General features: G+C 38.2%; 1 protein-coding gene across 1 annotated transcript in view; it reads right to left on the minus strand.

Annotated features, from left to right (window-relative positions):
- Positions 1-23,765, minus strand: part of FAF1 (Fas associated factor 1) — a 165,691-nt gene that overhangs the window by 23,813 nt on the left and 118,113 nt on the right. Inside the window, exons 14-15 of the mRNA XM_083742411.1 lie at positions 13,325-13,461; positions 11,589-11,677 (exon numbers count right to left, since the gene is read on the minus strand). Of these exons, the coding sequence (XP_083598537.1) occupies positions 11,589-11,677; positions 13,325-13,461 (226 nt within the window). The remainder of the gene's footprint in view (positions 1-11,588; positions 11,678-13,324; positions 13,462-23,765) is intronic.

The raw sequence follows: 23,765 nt of genomic DNA on the forward strand, positions 1-23,765 counted from the left end.
AGAGAATATTATGATACCCTTTCATACTTGCAAAAATAAATATTTGCATACCGCCAGCAACAGCCCTGCTCCCAAGGTTTCTTGGCCCCTTGGAGCATCAGCAAAGGACATGTCTCTCTTGCAGTGCTTCCCCCTGCAATTATGTTGTGCCTTTGCAATGCCAAAGTAGACCCAGCTTTACTAAGAAAACTATGCACCTGCCCTCCTCCCCTTCTTCCTCATCTGTGAGAGTTCCTCTTACAACCTGCAGAGTTAGATCTTCGTTTTATTTATTTATGGGACTTAGAACCCAGCTTTTAACAGCTTAAATGAAGCATCATATGAACACTGCACAGCAGCAGCCTCTCTTCACAACAAGGTGTATGAGCAAATTTCTTTACTCTTGCTACCTACTTCATCAGATGTGCAACAGCACTGAGTGAGTGCTTACCAACATGAGCACAAACCAACCTTTGTAACAGAGAAAAAGTTCTTACTGCCATTTAAAAGTCAGCTGATTATGCCATGTTTTGGATTTCATCTACTCCTTAAGAGCAGGGCCTTTTCTATTACAGCATGGTGCTTTGGAACTCACTTCCAAAGGAAGTTCATATAAGCTAGCCTTCAAAAAGATAAGCATTTTTTTAAAAACATAATTGGACCTTACTTCCTATTGTTTTATTGCTTGCCCTTGTTGGTTCAGTGCTTTATTTTAATTTTGTAAACTTGTCTAATGTACCTATGAAAGTAGAGCATCAATAAAAAACATTTTCTCATTTTGGAAAAGCATTTAAAACTTAAGATATAATGTGACAAGCTGCCTTGTACAAGACCATTCTAACTCATTACTGTCTATTCAGGCAGGAAGGAGTTCCACAAAGTCATTTTAACCAGAAATGTCAACTTGGGACTCTACACATACAAGAAATGTCATTGAGTGATGGTCCTACTCAAAGATGATCAAGGGTCTCGAAATCAAGCCTTATGAGGAACGGCTGTAGGAGCTTGGTATGTTTAGCCTGGAAAAGAGGAGACTGAGATAGCCATCTTCAAGTATATCAAGGGCTGTCACATGGAAGATGGAGAAAGCTTGTTTTCTCTTGCCACAGAGAGTAGGACTTGATCCAGCAGATTCAAGTTACAAGAAAGGAGAGTCCAACTAAACATCAAGAACAACTTTCTGAGGAGAGGAGCTGTTTGACAGTGGAAAAAACTGCCTAGAGTGGCAGTTCTTGGTGGTGGACTCTCCTTCCTTGCAGGTTTTTAAGCATAGCTTGGATGGTCATCTGTTATGAATGCTTTAGTTGAGATTCCTGCATTGCAGGGTTTGGACTTGATGACCCTTGGGGTCCCTTCGAACTCTACAATTCTATGATTCTACTATTTAAATTGAGGCTATTATTATTAATAACCTGTATTCATAAACTAAGTGTTTGTGTAAATATAAGCTATCCTCCTCAGTTTTAATACCAGTCATATGTTTTCTTCTTCGACACTGATAGCAAAGCAAAAACATCTACAGTCAAATTTCAGAATGCAGATAAAAATTAAAAGTTGCCTTTAAAATGTAAGTTTCATTAAATGTTCTACTCCAAGTAATTACATGGAGCATTTTCAAGACATGCTTGCTAAGGGCTTTACAGGTCACTGGAAAGCAAATGACATTTCACTCCCTTGACAGCCAACCAGCAATATTGCTCACTTACGGTTGTTGAGAAAATGTGAATGCCAGAAGTTGAATCTTGCCCAGATTCAAAAAGCATAATGGGCAAACAAGCTCATAAGAGTTGCCTTCCTCTATAACTTAGATAATTATTATTCATTAAGTACAGGTGAACATAATTGTATCTCAATGCCTGGCTAGTTGGGAGAAACAAAATTTGTCTGGAACAGTAACTAGATGATAGAAGGAAGCCAATTTACCTCACCCTTCCTACTATATAACAGTGACACACAGCAGCTTACACAGTCAGTGTGTGGGGTGGAGAATGACAAACCTAACAAACAATTTTAATGAAATCTATGAGTAAAACTCCAAGTTACTATAATATAACTCAAGCAATGTGTTAGTTCTACTGGGCTTTACTCAAGACAGCAGTCCATATCCCAGACATTATTACAAATAAAAACGTGAACCATTTTTCAGCAGGAGGTGGTGGTAGGCAAAAAGCTCTTAAATTGCTTTCTAGTGCTCCTTGTAAGCTTTAGCTTTTTAAGTAAACTGCTTTGCGAACACTTGTGTGGAAAAGTGGCACATAATGTCGAGTTGGGTTGGTTAGCATCCTAATAAGACATCCATGAATCATACAGCTCATTCAGTCCATGGACAGGACCATGATCTAATGGAGTACCAGCAGAAGGTAGGATGAAGTTTTCCTTTCCTCTGCATCTTCTCTCAAATTGCTCCCGTGAGCCTCCCAGCCTTCTGCAACAGATTTTCAGCAGACATAACTGACTAGTTGGGAAAGAGGAAACAGTGGAAGTTACCTTCCCACCTTGGGGTGGTGGGAGCATCCTGTAAGCATACTCTCCCCAGGGTTACGTCCAGCAACAGAAGCCTGGTACAAGATTTCAAATTGAGGCTTCAGCCAGTATGTTAATTAATTAATTAATATATTGACTAATTAATATATTGCTAATAATGTAGTCGTAGGGCATCTGCTAGACCTGCATGCATGCAAAAATTGTAACATATACCATGCATCTTTTCCAAACCTTATGTTTTGCTCAGCCTCATAGTTTAGCTAGAAATAACCATGTTTTCTTTACAGCTCACCCCCAATATCTGGAATGAGGGGGACAATGATTCTGCACCAGATAATGTGCATCTCACAGACATCTGAGCACCGATTTCTGACCTTTCAAACACTTTCACTCATTCTGTGACTCTTTTTGCAATGAATTTTAAGGACAAGGAACAAGAGGTTGAGAAGAGAGGCTTATGGATGGGATAAGAAGAATGATACCCATAAAGAGAAAATGACATCAATAGGTCCCCTTATTTAAAAGGCCTGAGGATCACAGTTCTGTATCAACATACCTATTAAGATACGCCTCTGGAATATATGGATCTATCTAGTGCATAAGCCTCAAATGTGACCCAAAGCAAGCTGTCTTTGAAACACAACAGTAATGAATCCATAAAGCAAAATGAAAAACAGAGCTTTTAATCTGTGAGAACAGCTTATGCCATGATTATTCTGCATTCCACTGCTTAGCCATTGGATATACCATTATGGATATTGAAATTTCTCATTGCTTAGCTGTTATTCAGAAATGCTGTATGGGTAGGACCCCCCTGCCCCCACCTCAAGATGTTGGACAATTGATCTTGTGTCAGTATGACAATATAGCAACATTTAATTGGCAGCTTTGATGGAATCAGTATGAAATCTTTTTAGAAATAAATTAAAGTGACAGCAAGATTACTCCATGGAAAGAAACAGTCTGCCGCTAAGCTGCAGTTAATTTCATAAACCTTCATATTTTATTTTAAAATATATTTTTTTTATCAGTCCGTGTTGAGGCCAGGCTGAAATTCCCCCCTCTCAAATCACTATCATTGTGCACCATCTCTCCACTCCCACCAAGTTCCCTGCACAGATAAGCATCATCCCCATAAAGCATTCTGACCCAGTGAGAATGCCTAGCATGGCTGCTGCTTGAAGCAGTGTCAAATATTTCCCCCCATTAAAAAAAAAAACAGCAACCATTGACAACTTCATCTTAGGACGCACTCTTGATTGAAAATCTGCTTTAACTTATTTTAATACAGTAACTGTAAATTGTTGTGACCCAACCTGGGAGCTCATGGTGAAGAGTCGGTAAGAATTCTAATAAAATCTTAATTATATAATCAGCACCATCTTCAAACATAAGGCTACTCCCACCTGAAAGTTCTGAAGTTTTACTCTCCCAAGAGTCATTCAATCTTTGGGTGGGGCATTTTCTCCTCATCTTCACTAAAATGCTGAAAAAAGTCAGACTTGAGTAAAGCTCCATCAAGTACTTCTTTATTATCCAGCAAGGATAGTCACAACTATGTTCTATTGAACTGAATGGTCAGATTTAAATTGCTTCTCAACTTGGGAAATATCTTTCTTGTGAAAAGGAAACAAAATCTAAGTTTTAGAATCTCAAATTCTACACTATGTTTCTAGCTTGTCTTTCTGCATCCTCAAGGAGGAGTTTGAGTCTCAATTAATATCTGACCCAATTAAATGCTGAGTTATCTCAGAGCAACACACAGCCCATTATACCCTGAAATTCAACAATCTATGTGTTCACATAAGGCACTAGAAACCAAAGAACCCACCCTACATATTCTCTGTTTGCAAAGGATGAGAATCTATTTCAAACATTTTATTGAGCCACACCTGAAGTTAAAACTATTACTGCCTGCAGCTAATCATGGGAGTGTGAAAGAAAAAACACCCAGCTTGTCTAAACAAAACAACATAATAGAAAACATTAACCTGATCCTCCAAAGATGACAGACTTGTACATTTTATAGCTTAACACAGGGAAATCTATGGATATATATATACAGAGTGTGGGTTGTTGTTTTTTAAATGATATAAAATCTGCCCAAATAAAGCCTAACTTTTACTGCTGTTCTCACATAAAATTATTTAATACATAATTTCTGCTGAAAAACAAAAGATTATCTGCTATCAGCACTATTTTTCTAGAAAAAGAGGTGCTGGGACTCACCATGAACACCTCCCTCATTCTCTTATAATGGCAATGATTCCCACCTGAGAGGTGCTGGAACTGAGTTCCGGCAAGTTCCAGCTAAAAAAAAAAAGCCCTGCTTGCTATTACATTTTGGAAACACTTCTTAAAAACCCATCACAATTTGCTTTGTCCCCAAATGGCTGACTTGCTTCAATAAGCTAATTTGAGGTACTTTTTGTGGGGTTTGCCTTTGTTTTGTTTTGTTTTGTTACTGGTCTTGATTCTATGCCTTAACATCAGGGTGGCATGCAAAAATCTGTGAAACAACACTTTTTGTGACTTGGACATAAAGTGACACTATAAACTTTCAACTTCTTAATTTTTGTATCCCAGGCCACTGTTAAATGCTCGCTCTCTGTTCCTGTGCCTTTAACAATAAAGCTACTCAATTTAAGTTCACAGGAAAGGAAGATGGGTTGATGGCTGATCACACAATCTGAAAGCTTAGCTGACAGTCCACCTATTTCCAGATAAATAAACATAAAAACATTAAAAAGTTTTTCCTCTCCATGAACCTGAATAGTTCTCCATGCCTTTATCAGTGTTACTCTTATTTCTACAGGTGGTTTTTTTAAGTAAAAGAAACACACACTATGTTTTTCAGGAAGAAGATTGAAAAACCAGCTGATGGGAAGTCAAAGTGAATAGACATTTTCAAGTGGGATTTGCAAATAAAGGAAGTTTTTTCAAGCAATTGTAGAACAATATATATCTACCATGAATTTTATCCTAAAGCAACGAGGGTTAAATGTTGCATAACAAGAAAAATAAACATTATGTTAGGCCTACTGTTACTTAACGTAAAAATGTGGACAAGTCAGACCAGCTGTGTAACAGTCAATGCTTTTACAGTAATAAATTTTGACAGCAGAAATAAAAAGAATGCATTATCGAGGTATCATCAAATGGGTTCTGTCAGTACATAGGAACTCCACCCTGTATAAGCTTGTCAAAAAGTGTTACTGTAATCCATTGAGAAGTCTCCTCCTCAGGCAAGAGAGGAAAAAATGCATAAGGAGGAGGCTCAAAACAGGTGTGTTGAATTGTAATACCATTATTTAATCACAAATCTCTTCTCATTAGTTTCATATGTGACAAATTCAGGCTCTATTCTTGCCTATCATGCAATGCTAGAATCATCACTCAACAGTCAAGTTAAAAGCCAAATGTAAACAATGAAACTGTGGACATGTCTTTTTAACACTGTACACTCCTCAAACACTTAATAAATTACTGCCATTTCTCTTGGAGCTCCCAGCTAGGTCTCCAGTAACAATATGAGACTGAAGGAAATTATATTTCTCAATTAAAATTGGACTTCCTCTGGATAGAAACAGCCACTTTCTCTGGCTCACTTTTTTCCAAAGCTGCTACTGCTCAGGATAACATTGCCAATTCATTATGGTAATATATTACAATTTAGTCCACAGGCATTTAGGGTGTAATCCTAAAGCCAGTAGGAGACCAGCTGAGGACCTCTGGATTCAGAATCCCATTCCATCAGAGAAGGAAGGCCCACTGGTATGATGGCACTCATGCCACTAGAAGATCCCTGGTACACCCACAGAAAGGTCTGTCAGTGCAGATGTCCCACTCGTGTTTTGCTGGTGGAGGTAGTGAAACGAGGGCAGCTAAGGATCTGCAAGACCTCAAGATCTCTTGAATTCCCAACGTGCCCATAAGAAGCCCTCAACTATACCGTTCCGAGAGCTGGAATGGCTAATTGCTTCTCACTGAACACAATGGCAAGGGAGTAAATGAAGGAAAGCAGCCCACCAAAAAAGGTAGAATCCCCACCCCTACTCCCACTCAGGCTGGAGTGAGCTGGCAGGGCACTGGAAGTGCTGCTAGCTCTGTTACCTTACTCAGAAATTATGGGAAGCCACTCTTGTGGGATTGAAAAATACCTACCACTCCCTAAAGTACTTAAGTTATCTACATGTTTGCTAAAACTGTGCAGTGTCTCAGTTTTGTCTTATTTTTCTTCTTCTTCAGTTAGCTTCAGTGATACTAGAAGAGTTCTACCCTCTATCTACAATTACGGTAACTGAAAAACCCAGCTCCACATTATGACACCTAGCAAAGGATACTGTGTTAAATGCTATGCAAAAGTGTGTCACATTGTTATTCATGATTTGAAGACTTCTAAGCATAAAAATATATGAAAAGGGCAACGTTCCAAATTTTCATACTGGTTCATTGACGATTCCCCCACCCCAGCTGAAACATATATTCTTTGAACATACAGAACCATTCTTTTGTGCCTCCATGTACAAAAAATATATACATGTTGACTTAGAAAAAAATAACAGCCAAAAACCTCGGAAGAACTTTCTGTTTATCTTTTTGTGGTTTATGATGGCTTACAGTTGTTACTAGGAAAACAGTAACAGAAACCGGAATCTGTATCCTGCTTGCTATTGTCACATTTTGAAAGAAGGTTCATGTAAATGCATTAAGATCTTCACTAGAAAAAGGAGTTGCTGTTTAAACAGAAGTTGTCAGGAACAAGGCTTATAAAAAAGAGTTACATGTTAGCTAGCAAACCACGAAAAAACAATATTTTTTTTCACATGCCAACGCCTCTTGCTAAGTACATAATATATGGATTACTTCACTACCTGTTTAGCACATTATTTTATCTAGTGAATTGCATTTCCCTTAAAGACACTGAGGAATAAAGCTGGTTTTATTCCTCAAATGTTCTTACAGGTTTGAAATGAATTGCAGACACTATGTTTATGTTAAGTTGTTAACTATTTTGCCTTTCCAAAGAAAACCCTTCCACTTCTGTTTTTTTGTACTTCCAGGATATGTGAAAAGGGAGAAATGTGCATGCATTCTCCCCTGGGAAAAAAAACCACAAGAGAGATGCAGAAACACAATACTGGAAGCATGAATTACTGGCACAATTATTTTTTGCTACTTCTCTGAAAGTGAGAAGCCATCTTATGCTTCCTGGTGTTTGAAACCAACATGTGCGTCAATAAACCAACACAGCCTATATCAGCCATGTTTGGTGGTTGACCAAAGACTCAATAATCTGCCTGTTTATATTGCCTGCCTGGGTCTGTAAGACCATTGTGCCGGTGCTGCTGCTGACAAGCAGCTGGAAACCACAGCTGAAGACTGCATTTGGCTTGACATGTGCACAACGCTATCTTGGTAGCTGAAAGGAAAGGGAACAAGGCTATAACGATATCTCAGCCAATCCAATTTGAGCTGCCCAATCAGCAGCACATGGCACACTAGTCTCCCTGCCCCTGCCCCAATCAGTAAATATCTAGCATTCCTATTGTACAGACAGTGGCAGTGCTAGTGCTACTCTACCTGTTCTCACTAACTGCAGGTCAGGGAAGGAGACTGATTACTCTCAGAAATACTCCAGAGAGAGACTATAGCACCAGAGTCCCACTGCCTACAACATGGGTTTGCAAGCACCATGCTTAACATAGAAAACAGACTTTATTGAGAGAAAATCAGAGCCTGTTAGAATAAAACCAGTTTTTGAAATGGTACCCCTAGGCATCCCTAACAACCAGAAGGTAACAAAGAATGGAGCAATGGAGTAGGCCATATATATCTTCACAAGCCATCCATTAGGCAGGTACAATTAGGCAGCAACTTAAAAACATGGCAACTATGATTTTAAAATCTGCACAACAATATAGAGTGGAATCTAGATGTTTCCCTTGTGATCACAGAAAAGCTTTTGATTCATGGGGCACCTCTGCTAAGTGATGATGAGAGAGACAATTATTGCAAATTCGCCCTTCCTCTGAAAGCTCCCTGCACTACCTTTCACTTTGGGCTGGAAGGTCTCTAAACTCTGAAGCCAATTTACAGGGGGCACTGTAGGGCTGCAGCTCCTCCTCCTTTCTTCCATTAATGGAGGCATCTGTTGGCTCAGAAGCCCTTCTGGGAGTGCAAGGGTACCTCGACCCTCTTTTGCATACTAAACAGCCCTATCATTTGAGACCTGAAACATTTCCATGAAAGTTTTAAAATATATATATATATATATATATATATATATATATATATATATATATATATATGCTTTCGTAGATTTTCACGGGTACAGGAATGCAGGTTTTGGTGTCCTCGGGTGTCTTCCCGTGTAAAAGTTGGGGTGTCTAGGCGACGTTTCGACGAGGTCTCACTCGTCATCTTCAGGCTGGTGCTTTCGGCTTCTTGTTACTGGAACAGAGCGGGATCTCAATGTTTGAGTTCCTATAAATACTGTAGAGGGGGTGTGGTGTCTAGCCTCCAATGTTCTGGGCAGAGAGGAAGTTCCCAGGCTAGTGTGCCTTTTCTTCTTTTGTTCCTTAATTACTTGAGAGATACCTTGAGTGATTTCTTGAGTGATATCCTGAGTACCACTTAGGTGGGTCATTAGGTGTGGATTAGTTGCTAAAGTCTTTGTGTCTTGACCTCTTGAACTTTGTGAAGAGTTTTCCTGAGAAGATGGCTGTATTGCACTTAGTTGTGCTTTGGCTTGGCTTCGTGTATAGGGGCGAGCTGTGGTTTTGTGGCTTGTGTCAGCCAGATCTGTGTAGGGATTGCAGGGGGGTGCAGCATCCGGAGGTGCCACCATGGATTGGCTACTGGATGGTGTCAGTAATTCATCTGTGGAGAGGGTCTGGGTTTGGGTCTGGTGTGGTTGATTGGTGTTGGCGTTCTGTGTGCCTCTGGATCTGGTGTCAGTTTTTGTGGAGAGGGCTAATTTCCAGATGTCTGGCAAGCGGGATGTGTCGTCACGCTTGTTCATGTTGTGAGGGTGTTTCTCTATCTCGATGGCTTCCATGATTATTCTCTTGTGGTGATGTTCCCTCTACAGTATTTATAGGAACTCAAACATTGAGATCCCGCTCTGTTCCAGTAACAAGAAGCCGAAAGCACCAGCCTGAAGATGACGAGTGAGACCTCGTCGAAACGTCGCCTAGACACCCCAACTTTTACACGGGAAGACACCCGAGGACACCAAAACCTGCATATATATATATATATATATAATCTCATGGTTACCTTCTGCTATAATGCAATGAAAATTCAATGATATTATGCAATAAATTTCATAAATTTATGCAATCCTCATAACTAAAAATTCTATCAAGAATAGAATGGAATTAGAGTAGAGAGAGGAAATGGATATGGTAGATAGAAATGCAGATGACATACATTCATATTTACATAAAATAATCAGTAAATCTTGTACTAATGAGAAACAAGACTTAAATGGCTGAAAAATGTATTTAGTGCATTATTGTCAATCAATGTCTCTACAACCAGGATAACAATAATCTTGAATGGCAACACACCTATTATTACAAATTCCTAACTAAGTACTTCATTACTCGCAAATGTCACTCCCAATTTACAGAGTAACAGATAAATGTCTCATTACTGTATACCTGTCTTGTGTCTACTTTTTTTTTGTAAAACTGAAACTGTGACAGTTCTGGAAAACTTTATACTTCCACGTGCTCATTTAGTTTGAATGAAAGAGATCTGTACGGTAATGTATATTTTTATTATTATATACTGAAAGGTACCTTTGCTAGAGTACTAAGTATGATTGTTTTCCTATTTTTTTAATCATGGGGGTAAGGAATGAAAGAAGTGGTAAGTTTTTAGCAGAGTGAAGCCAAATTCCTAGTAAGAAAGAAATGATGAGAATAATCTCCCCATATAATAAGCTGCTTTGAACATGTGAAAGGTCGATTAAAAACATGAGATGGACTTCTGCTACAACCAAAATATTTTGTTCTATAACATTTCCATTATTTCTATTACATTACTGTGATGTTATATGTTTCAGCTACCAACTTTATTATTTACAATTTCCATCATATTTTTTAGCTAACCAGTGACACACTTTCTTTTTAAATCAACATTACGAAAACCAGTATGAACAGTAAATAACAGTTTTTAAATTTGCCGTTCAATACTTGTGGCTTTCCAGGTGCAATAATCCCCCCCCCCCCCATTCAGATGATTTCCTCAAGAGATAATTTCCCCCAGTACTCAAAGACAATATTTAGCCATTAAATTGCTTTTGCAAATGCTATGAAATTTCTAGGAGTCACAGGTGCCTATTGGACTATGATACTAGGATCCTTCCCTCTCTCCAATCCATTACATTTGTATTTTGTGCTATATCAGCACCTCTTACCGGTTCATTGTTGTAGCATTTCAGTATCAAATGTTCATCTTTCCCTGTTCATCTTTCCCATTTAAAATAAAGCAAACACCTGTCAAAGCTCCCTTCCCTCTGTAACATGTCGTGCCATATAATGAACCTTAGCTTTTATTTTATTTATTTAAAAGCTATATATTCATTTTTAGCACTGACGCTCACTTCTGCTCTGACTTCTTTTAGAACGCTACAGGTGATGGCTGCCCGACCCTGTCCATTACATGCAGGGGTGGAGAGCCTTTGGCCCTTCAAATGTTGCTGAACTGGAAATTCCATCAGCTCTATCAAGCATGGCCAATGACCATGGATGATGGGGACTTTAGTTCAGCAACATCTGGAGGGCCAAAGCTTACCCACACCTGTGTTAGCGCATCCTGGTATTAGCGTGCCTTGATGAAAAGGACAGTAGCCGTGTCCAGTTGTACAAGAGAGCTCATTAGGTGGAACTTCTCTTACTTGTGCAGTAAGAACCTACAAAAACTTCCTCTTTGCTCAACTATTAAAGCCAAAGGAACCTTGTTTTCCTTAGCATCCGGCCGTACAATGTGCAATTGGTGCTGAATTGGGGGCTGAACAGATCTAGTGCTTTGAATAGAATCCAATATTTTTTAATTGTCTGGAAAGGCCTTTACTCGAAATTCACCAGATGTCTGGAGTGATGTCCAGCTCTCACCTCATCTTTTATGTCTTCCTGCTGCTGAGCACCGAAGATCTCCATTGCAGCCATCAGCCTCATCATTAGCTCATCCACTGTTGTGTTACCTAGCAACAAAGAAAGATAGCTGAACTTCATATTATGAAAGTTATTAAAAAACCAGAAAGTCATTCTAGAATTAATCCAAAAGGAATACCTAGCAGGGGTTTTTATAAGTCATAATAAGAATATGAGATGAGATTCTTAGAATATTTTCTGTTTATCGGTGGGCTGCCCCCCACAAGTTTCTAATTTTTCCAATAAAATGTATGCACAAGCATAGACGAAAGTATTTATTCTGAACTGATTGATGATGCTTTCTGTTATATTTTCCTATAGGTGAAAATAGGATCACTAAACAGGAAGAGAGAGGGTTTTTTTTTTTATTTCTTTCAGGTAGCTGAAAGAAGCATCTTAAAAAAAATATTGTCAAACTGATATGTAAAATTTGGGCTAGCTTCAAAGAAGAATCTGAGGGCATTAGCTCAAAACACTTTCCACAATTGTATCCAAATTCTTCTAGACTTTTATATTGCATCTCAAATAGCAGTATATACGGTATATCCTGTTGTCCCTTGAAATCCTACCCTTCCTTTCGCATTAGTCCAAATATTGTTAAAATCCATTCTATGGTCCTGTCAGGTTTTCATTCCTGGGTGACAATAACAATTCTCTATTCTCCAATGCAAGGTGGGCTGACATGCGAGAAGATGGTAGCTTCACTTATTTCCATTATTTTCCAAGTGAGATTTTGCTTGCTCTCTACAGCAATACTCGCTGCATTTGGCATTGTGAAATTTTGAATTTCAAATGTTGACCTTTCAGAAATCAGGATGTCTTTGACAACATACACACTAAATTTAAACTTGGAAAAGTAATGCCAAGAGTAGAGAAAGGAACTTTTTATGATAAAACATCAAACTGCCACAGCTTTGGTTAGATTTGGACCCTTGTTTTGCTTTCAAGACAGATTCCTTCAGTTATGGAAATCTCAGCTTGAAATCAACAATATTTCAATGTTTTAAGAGTTCCAAATTAAGAATGTTGCAAGATACCTGAATTCAATGACTCAAAACATTGAGGCCCTGTTATAACATCTCTTCATCCCATTTAATTTTCACAATAATGCTATAGGGCAGGCTAAAATGGGACATGATAGCTTGCCCAAAGTCTTTAAAACTGAGACCCTATATGTAGACTTACCTGGACAGAAATCCCATTGAAGACAAGGGAGCTTATATCTGAGTGGATATGCACAAGAATGCTCTAATCCTAAGAACACTTACTGGAGAGTACTTTTGTAGTAAAATCCTATGCATGTTTACTCAAATCAGCCTCAATGCTGGAAATCTGAAAGGGGATCTATTCTAACAACGAACCTGAATTCCTGTTTCTAAAGCTCTAGCTACAGAAAACTTATCATTCACAGTCTGTCAGTTGTTTTCATTTTTTTTGTATACTTGCTGGTAAGCATGAAAAATAAATGCCATTTGTCACTATTTACACTATACTCCTCTTCATTATTAGAGATGCAAAGAGTAAGAAAATCAGTTTTGGCCGTAGTAAATGCAAATGAGTATAGTATAAATGCACTGCACTTTACATTTCCCTAAAAGGTACTTTCTGAACTAAAGAAGATAAACTATATTCTAGAGAGGACCGCCAGCAAATTAACTTGGAAGGAACATATGACCAATAGAACCAAAAAACAGTACCTTGTATTACATTCAGCACCTCATTCGATGATCGTTTCCCCATAATAATCAGGAAAAGTGGAAACTGATCTGTTTTCTGAGTTCGAATAGTTTGAGCTACAACGCTACCAAAGTGTCTCGTGCACATCGTTAGAAACCTGGAAAACAGAAACATTTAAAGGGGGATGGAAATTTTGTAAAACAATGTCCACTTTATTAAGGAAAAGAAAGGTTATTAGATTTGGACTAAATTAGCGAGTTTCAAAAGTCCTGCGTGTTCACTTTGTAACCATATCATTGTCAATATTCCCATTTATCCTGTCAATATTCCCATTTATCAATATTTATCAAAGCCAACATTCCCATTTATCATATTCAGAGCTATCAAATTCCATCCTGCAGCAAGTTGGTTCTCATACTGAAGAAAATGAACACCACATTTTAAAATAATGAATGCACGAATACAAACTATTTTTCCCCTGAACAGAAGAGAATGGAATTAGTCACAATCCAAAGAAAGACCAAGGCCAGCCCAAGACATTTCAAGGTTTAAATAGCATGTTCTACTCTGCAATGTGATGTAGAACCAGATGCTCTGTAGTACAACAAACTCAAAGGTTGTAGTATATTTTAACAGGCCTCCTGATGATGAAATCTATAGTTTATTTTTCTGTTATCACAAATATATAAAACAATTGGGGCCTCTCAAATATGCAAAGAGGAATGAGAAATTTGGTTATCCTGTTACAGCAATCCCAAGGCCAGATAAAACAAACTTTTTAGCAGGGGCAGTGTGCCTTGGCATTCACAACTAAAGTGGTTAACAGGTTAATAAATATGGGGTCTATCTACTCCAAAGGCATTGCTAAAATAAAGAGCAAATAAGAGAAAAATGGGGGAGGTGAGAGAGTGCTAAATGATATGAATAAATTCTACTCCAATAATATATTTCCATATGCTTTAACATCTGGGGAAGAATGTCTACAATACATTCTCCTTTCATTCACAAGCATGGACTTCTGTCACACATTCATTTTCTGGTGGAATTCTCAACTTTCAGACCATTAACACTAATCATATGGCTGTTAACAGCACTTAGAACATTTAGAGCAAGCACTTAGAATGCATACACATCACACCATTTTACTATTACCTACAATAATTGTATTGAAAGGCTTCTGGAGGTGCTGCAATGGAAGGAGGAAGAAAAGTGATGATGTGTGGGTCTAGGGAAGTTTTCCTTCCATTTTTGAGTCCTGTGCTCTGGTGTAAGACAACTGACTTACGCCACAGGTTGGGACAAAAAAAACCTCCTGTCTTTTAGTCCCACGCTCTGGCATGGCCAAGCCAAAGCGGGACATCTGGGATTGGGATCAGAAGCCTTTCATGGAGTTTAACAAAATAATCAAACAAAAATTCAAATATCCCCAAATACATATTAAGACACTAAAAACACTGCATCACAAACTTTACCAATACAGTAGCAACAACATAGCTGTTGGACTCCAGGTAATATTTAACCTCAAAGAGTAAGAGGAAAAAATGCATGTTCAATTGGCTTTGGAAAACTGACAGTAAGAGGGACAAGTTACTGGTAATCCCTACAGGGAGAGAGTTCCACACCTGGGGTGTGACGACAGAGAAGGCACCATATGAGGGTAACCTCTGCTTCACTGCATCTCCTGAAGTATTTTTGAACAAATCTTTCAAGAGTCCAACAGAATTTCAACACTGACTTTTGTTGAAATTTCTAAAAATGAATGAAACTGACTGAAGTACCACTTCCTAGGATTTCAGAAGTGGTAGAATCAGTTTGCTTAAGATAAGTCTCTTACTTAGGCAGAAAAAAAGAGATCTACTTAGAATTCTGCATGCTGTTTCTAATTTTCAAACACAAAACATTTAACCATGTTTTGAGCACCAAGCTCCACCTGTTTACCAAGAGCAGGAAAGATATAGAAAGCAGTTATGATTGCAGTCATATACTCATACTTACTTGGAAGTAAGCCCCATTTAACTCAATGGTTTTCACTTCTCGGCCATTGTAAGTACGATTGGGTCACATACAAGGTAACTGGTATCTCAGTTACAACTGCTACATATGCACCACACCAGAATAAACTACAAGGCTCAAAGTAATGTAATGATGCCTTTTAGTTGAATCTTTAGATGATGAATTTGTCATCAAGACACAACATACAGTACCATCCTCAAAGGTTCAGTGTGCTGGCATTGTTGCATAAAGTTGTGTGGATAGCTATGAACACACCAAAACATTAGGGCTCAAAACAACATGGAATAGCACCAGAAATCTATCATTTGTGACATCTCACTTCACAGAAACACCACTTCTGAAATTACCATGGCTCTGTCACACTGTATTGAATGGATAATTGAACTCATCCCAAAAGAACTCTAGCAAACCTAACTTTTGCTGTACTTCACATGACTATACACATGACTATACAAATCTGCAAGTATTGTGTATTGTACCCTTTACTAGGTATCAGCAACTAAACTTAAGAGCTTCAGAGTAAAATACAAATCTAGAAAAAATAAATACCAACAGAATAAAAGTTGGGGACTTATTTAATTATGAAATACATATATTGCTTTATACCTAGAGATAATATTTTAATATAAAATTTGTAAGTTCAATTAGTAGCAATAAAAATCAATGACTTTTACTCAAGAGTTATGCTTCTGGATATAGTACTAGCCTTCTTCACTTTCATACTTACTAGTGCAGTCTTAAAACAATAATTCTAAGCTTTTGGCCAAAAAAATGCCTTCATCCATTAGCATACTGAAGTCTGGCATTAGTATTCTTAACACGATCCTGAATAAATGAAAAAACTGATAAAGCTTTTCTCTTCCATTAGAGGACTGTTTGAAATTAGCATTTCTTTCAAGAGAAAAGGGTAGCTTATGATATGTTTTCAGATCTGATGGTAAAAAGTAAATGTCATAATAATAATGAATTATGAAAGACCAAATGCAAATATAGAATGCTTTAATAAGATCCAATTTAATAAAGTCTGTAAAAATAATGGACTTTTAATAACACAGGTCACAAAAGGCAAAACAGTGGAAATTCTGAGGACTAGCCACTGGTACAGGCTTATTAATTCTTAATTATGTTCATGAAAGGCAACTTAAATCATGTGTTTTCTTATGCCTTATGATAATATTTTAGGTAACAACTGATCTTGAAATGTATGCACTATCTGATGAGCAAAGTCCTGTTGTCTCATGCATTAGAAGGTAAATCTATTTGAAAAGACAAGCGGCATTAAAATGTCACAGGCTGAGAAGCATTTGATATCAAAATCCAAAACAGAATCACGGCACTTCGTTTTCCTATCAGCGGGAAAAATCTCAACATCTACACTTCAGAAACCTAGAATGACAAATAATGGAAGTCAAAACTAGGCTTGCTGTTGAGAGCTGCTAAAAGTCTGAAAACAAATTAGACCCAACTTTGAATCTCCACTGGCCTCGTTTCAGTAGAATATATAAATTTAAGATGGAAGCCATGGAACACATTTGTTTATTAAGGGTAAAAAAAAATTAAAAATCAGACTAATGGAAGTGTGTGTGGCATCATCATTTGAATGCATCATCAGGCTGCCACCACTGAATGGAAACTAGAGGGTTGTGACGCCAGAGACTCTCTGATGTTACTAGTGGGTGGTGTTTGGCAGCTGCAGAGACTTTCAGGGTAGTTTGCACTGTGCAAGTTCTATGTTCCTGGAAGAGGACAGGTTGAAGATGTCCTTGGGTTGTGCTTTAAGCAAAGTTACTCAAGAAGACCAGCTGCTCCAAACTTGAGGATACAGAGAGGACAAATGGCAAAAAACCCCACCAAAAAACAAAACCCTGCACTGGATATAACTTTGCTCTAATTGTGCCATTCAATTGACAGCGTTCTGGCCCAGCCTGCGCACCATGGTAACCAAAGCTCCTGCTTTGCTTCTCCCCTATGGCAAACAGGAGCAACAAACCACAATTGCTGGCTTACTGTTAAGTCTGAACTAGGGACTGTAGTTGATTTCGATTCAACATGAAGCCAAGATTTGTTCTCGGCTTACCAACTGTGGTGGTAATGAACGACAATCCCAATTTGGAGTTCCTTGTTGCTGGTGCTACTTCTGGCTTCTGCTTGGCTGGTGTTGACCTGTGACAAGGCTTTTTTGGTAGTGGCTCCCCATTTTTAGAATAGCTTCCTTGGTGAGGTGCGGTTGTCTCCTTCATTATTGACTTTCAGGCAAAATTTAAAGACATTCCTGTTTACCCAAGCATATGATGGCTATGACCTACTGGCCATGGCAACCTTGAAATTAGTAACTGTAAAGCAATGTGATTGTTTTTAAAAGTTTTAAGTGGTTTTAAAATGTTTTAATTATGTTTTTACTTATCTTAAGTTGTTTTGTTTTAATGTAATATTTGCTGCTCTGGGATCCTTTGGGAGGAAAAGTGGCATACAAATAAATAAAATACACTAAGCCAAGGATTGTGGTTTGCTGCTCCCACTAGGAGAGGAGTGAAGCAGGTGCAATCTCCACATTGGCTGTAAACAATCAACTATGGTTTACCATGATATAGAAACTGGACCAGTGATTTATTACCACAACCAAATTTAAATTCTAAAGAAATTAATCTTAAGCATCAATCTGGTAAAACCAATTTGATGAGCCATGACCTGAAGGTCAGTTCTAGAATTATTTAAGGTCAATCAAATCAGCCCCTTGAAGATAAGAGACAATATATGCTGACCTATCTGCTGGGGTTTTTGTTTTTTTTAAGATAAAGCTTAAAAGTATCTTTCCTCATAGAAGAGATGCTTTAGTGTCTTTCCAAAGCAAAAAGAATACTTGTTGAATATTAAACACGTAAGACATGTAATTATTTAACATTATTAATTTTATACTCTGCAAAGTCAACACAAGTCTCATTAAAATGTTAATTTAAGAATAACATTTTATGTATTAATATTTAAATTTTAAATGTAAAACTGAAGGATGTGATATGTAATATTTAAACAGGGTATCTATGCATGATTGTCTTAGTACAGTCTGCATGTGAACCACTTAACCCCAACTTTCTTTAAAGACAATTGCTATTTTTTACTGGGCTCACACCATTTCTTGCTACATCTTTCTGCAGGCAATGACACTTTTATTGCAATCAGTCCAGTCAACACTAAACTAATTGTTTCTGTTTAGGAAGTTTATTTGAAAATATTAAGATTGTTTGAGGCTATGTACCTCTTTATCTGTAACTCTTAGAGTAGATACAGTTGAGCTTGATGGATTAGCCATTAAAATAATACAAAGCTAAAGAAATATAAAGGCCCCATCCTGCTGTAAGCCACTATGACTAATTTACATATTACTTACTGTCCATGATTGCCACTGAAAACTTTTCCACTTGTGTATCCATATGGTGTGTGTTAAAAAGGTGTCGTGAGCCAGGAATCAGGTTCACCTGCTGAACAGCATCCTGAAAGGGGAGGAGGTGGAGTGACTCCACCTGCAGTTGATCAGCCTTCAAGGACTCAGAGGGGAAGACACTGGTGAGAACCAACTGGCTTCAGGCTTCTTAAGCAGTTTCCAGCAGGAATCAATTGCTGGTAACAATGCTAGTAGTTCTTGGCCCTACCTTGCTGCTCCCTGCTCATCTTGACCCTGCACCCAATGATCACTGGATTCCCTGACCCCTAGTCATGTGGACTGCTGTTTGCCTGACCCTAGGACTGGACCTGACTTTGAATGCTAACTCTGCCTCCAGGCATGTACACCTCAGAGACTCTCCCACTCCACTGAGCTCAGCAACCAGACTATGACAAAAGGTCTCTACCTTTTTTATCAGTCTACAAGTGTGGAGTATTTTAACACAAAACTATGAAGCAGTTAGAATGCAAAACTGTGCATTTAAATGTTCCTCCTCACATCATTAATAGCAGGGAAGGGTTTTGAAGTGGCAACAACAGATGGAAATTGGTCCTGAGAAGTACAACGAAGAGTGTGGTAGTTCTGTTCTCTGTAATGTGCCATTTTGCAAATCTACACAAATAGAACAGTAACCATGGGTGAGTTATTCATAATTCATTTGGGGAAGCAGAAGACTGTCAAAGGTCATTATTGAGTGATAAAATCGCCCCAACCTTGCCCATGCCCAAAGAGTTACTGTGATGAGGCTTTGGCTTGCTGACTAGAACAGTCTATTCCTCCCAGCTATCCGGCTTCTATTAGCTTTGTTACAAGTTGAGAGAGAAAGGAAAGAGGGAAGCATAAAAAAAGAACAGCTCTACAGGTTTGGAACATTTTAAACTCAGGAGTTAATCATCACAGAAAATTTATTAGCATACTGTTATGTTCCACTTATGTGTGGGGCAGCAAAAGAGGTTGGAGAAAATATTTTGGGGAGTGGAAGCAGCTACCTCATATTAGCCCAGGAGAAATACCAGATTATATAACCTCTTGAAGATCAGTGGCTCTGTGAGGGATTTTAAATTCAGGTAGCAATTCAAGCATGAGGGGGGCATGACACTGCACAGTATGATCCAAGAAAGGGTATTCTTATGATCCCTCTGCAAATGCAGTGCTAGTTACTGCAATGCCCAATTGTGAAAGACTCCATACTTTTAAAAACTAGGTGTAATAATCTTGTTGCTTACTGAGTCCTCCTGATAAGAAAAAGGCCAAGCACCCACATAGATTTTGTTAAATGTCTTTGTGATTTTGATAACAGAGTCATTGAGATATTACTGATGCAGCTGTAGGCTTTTGTAAGTGTAAATGGAATTGTGCCCAAATGCCTTCACTCTTTTTTCCTCAGAGGCCGGCATCAGCCAACCACTCTTCTGCATCATAGCTCTTTTACAAATAGCACCACAGGATCCTATTCTTTTGCACCTTCTGCTCTACAAGTCTGAGTGATGAAAGGACTTGACACTGAAGATGTTTAGGCCACATCGCTATCAAAAAAGTCATGATGCACAGTTCTACAACAGGATTTTCCCTCTTTATAATGCCATGACAGTCCTAAGGTTTCTCAACACAGGGGAGCACTGGACCAACTAAGGCTGCAATCTTACACACTTCCCTTAAAGTAAGTTTTATTGAATTTGTGGGACTTAGTAGGTATGCAAAGGATTATACTGTTAATGATGTATTTAGTATGGGCTAATCAAGGTGCAGATTAAATGCCAGAAGGTTACAGCTGTAATTTTTTTTTATGAAGCAAATACAACTTTATATATTTCCAGAACCTGGTCGCTATCTTGATCTGAAAAGACATTGGTATTAATTTGGTAACCTCATGCAGGGATGGAGTCTACATGCTACACTACATAAAAGGCTTCTTTTGAGTTAAAAACAACATATACTTGGATCTTAAGAGAATGTATTGTGTTAATTTCAATTCCATAACTAAGGGCCTTGTGTACAATCCATCCAACTATACTCATCTTCATTGGAGCCTTTGCACCATAGCCTACCAAGTTTCTTTCAAAGGCAAGGATGCAATAGCCTGCTTCTCTGTAACAGACTGGGAGTGGTGCATATAAATCTAATGGTTATTCACGCATGTATGTTTTCTCCATGCAACAAAGAGATCAACAAGTTGTTGTTGCTGTTAAAATTAATGGCCACAAAGTGGCAAAACAGTTTACTGAACGGCAAAGAGGGGAGCTAATAAAGAGTTCCTTTACTCAAATTGTACAGCAGAGGAATGCATGGTCACCAACAAATCGGCATAAGAATTAAAACAGTTCTGTCAGTCATCACTAACTGCATCAGAAAACCACCCAGGGCATACCTCTAGCATCCAAACAACAACATACTAGACAGACAGCAACGCCACTGGTGATCCACAACAATTTCTTACAAACTTGCTACCTGTTGAAAGAATTGCATTTTTTCAGATATGACATACTGCAAATTTGAGTGCAAGGAAACAGTGATTTCTCCACAACAGGATATAATTATAAAGAAAAATATATGGACTGTGAACCAAAATGAGAAATCAATACATATTTACTGTGCAGTAAGAATTTTATTTGTGAGGGAAAGCTTTTAATTAGTTTTCAAGACTCTAGTTTTAGGACTTTTCCATTCTAGATTTTGATTTTTCATTTATCTAAATACTGACCCTAAACTGATATATTTTAGAGCAGGCATTCCTTGCTGCATTGCATGATGCTCTCCTATACATACAGAATCAACACAAGGAGTAGAATACCAGCAGGCATTCATTGGTGAACGGTTTAGAAGCACTGCAACATACAGCAACATACAGCTAGAGCAGCTTCAACAGTTCACAGTGAGGAGTTGTAAGCCAATGCCACCCCTTTCCTGATGACCCCTGCAATTGAGGGGCTATGGAGTAGGAACCCAGGACTAAGGCCACTGCTCAGTTGGAGTTAGATGTAGCACCACAACAGTTTCTGGAATGTACTCTTGCTTAATTCATTGACTAAAGATTCTGCACATAGAATCATTTCAAGAGCAGAACAGCCTATCCTTCAGCGGTACAAGAATTCTGCGTATTAATTTGATGAAATGAGCCTAGGGAGTATGACTGGCATGCAATGTTATTTGGAGTAATTTAAACAAAAACCCAAGCCAGATCAAAGGAGGAAAGTTGTGCACCTTTAACATTCATAAACCTATAGGTCATCAATCACAACTTTCCTTTTCTAGATGTGGAGGCCTTAATGTCCTTTTGATACATATTTCAAAACACCTAACAGGGTATCATCTCAAAGAGTATATATGTTTAAATATATATTTTCCTTGTTTAGTAGACATATTCAGCATTACAAACAGCTCTTGCACTATCTGAATACAGGCTGTGTGAAGAGACAATCACCTTTCATTCCTTCCCTTTTTTCTTCATTTCTTGCTATTAGGAAACCATTCACAAGTGCAACCCTGAACAATGTTATGCAGTAATTATGACTACATGACAAAGAGATGTGAACAATTACTGAGGCTGTTTTGAAACCCTATACTAATAAAGTCATTAGATGCTGCCCTTGCCATGATCCTTCTAAAAGCTTCTGAAGTTACAAGAACACACAGCATTGTTTGTAGGGACAATTGCTGCTGGCAGAATGCAAACCTTGAGTTTAACCATGCTTCAAATTGATCTTGACATTCTGTTAAGACCACCACTAAAATCAAAAGCAAAGGAGAAAAGGAGAAAATGAGCGGGTAGGATATAATCAAGAAACAGGAGGGTTCCCTCCTCAACTTCTCTCCTCTGCTTCTTCTACAAAACATGCCACAGACAAAATGAGAAACTTGCCTGGTAGTAAATCTTTATTTCTTAAAACATTAATTAGACTCCTGACCCGGGCACCTTTAAGCACCTTTGATAATTATGTTGTTGTAAGTAAATTGAACTGTGTTTAAATTATTATAGACAAAATAGAAGCAATTTCTGACAAACTTAGACAAAAGTCTAAGAATGGACTGCTATCTAAGCAGGAACAGATCCAATTCTTTTGCAAGTTACCTCTTGCTGAATTTTATTTCATTCCATGAGAAGCCATCAGAACTGAAGGCAAGTGGGTGATGCTTAAACTGGCTGCTGTATTTTTCATGTCTTCCAACTAAATCACAAAGTGACATTGATTTAGAACATGTATTTGACTTAAAATGGTTCTCTCCCACTTTCTCTATTGGCTTAAAAACATTCAGAAGTGGCAAAGACCAGACTAAAAGGGCATCTGTCATCACTTGCATGTGAACGGAGACCAGTACATACAAAAGCAGTAAATCTACTGGTTTTCATTCAGATGAACTAGCAAAAAGGATGTATGATATGTGAATCTGGCTAATTATTTGGTCATGGAAATAAGGAAATGTGTATGTCAATTACCCCTTTCTTAAGCTGAGACACTAAAGGAGAAAGAAACATTTTAAAATTAAGACTAGCAAGCACCGGCCAAAGAAAAGAGGATTTGAAATATTGTACTCAAGGGCTTATAACCATGTGCATAGAAATTGATATGATTCTTCAGTAGCTGCTATTATTTAACTTGCATTTTATTTAACTTGATAAATTAATTGTGGCTTTGTTGGTTTTTTATGGTTTATGTCAACCACTTTGGGTGCAAGAATAATAAACTTTATTTGCTGCTAACAATAATAAGGCCATCAGGTAAGGATGAGCATCAGTGCTCCACTGTGGACTTCCTGGCCCCACATAATCTCTTTCAATCCTCCATCATAATGAGAGGAAGGTAAAATGCAATTTTAGGTCTGACTCCTTCTGCAGATAATAGCGGCTCTGAATAAAGGCTGCAGAGTGAGGAAATGGAGGGAGAAAGAACCAATAGGCTGCAGTAGTAATGCACCTGGTTTGGCAATCCAATTGTCCGCTTTTCAACTTGGGCGCTACTTTGTGGAAATATGCATACAATAGCTTGGATTCTAAGAAGAGCAAGCAGAAG

Source organism: Podarcis gaigeae, assembly GCF_964106915.1.
Source record: "Podarcis gaigeae genome assembly, chromosome: 6".
NCBI lineage: Eukaryota > Metazoa > Chordata > Lepidosauria > Squamata > Lacertidae > Podarcis > Podarcis gaigeae.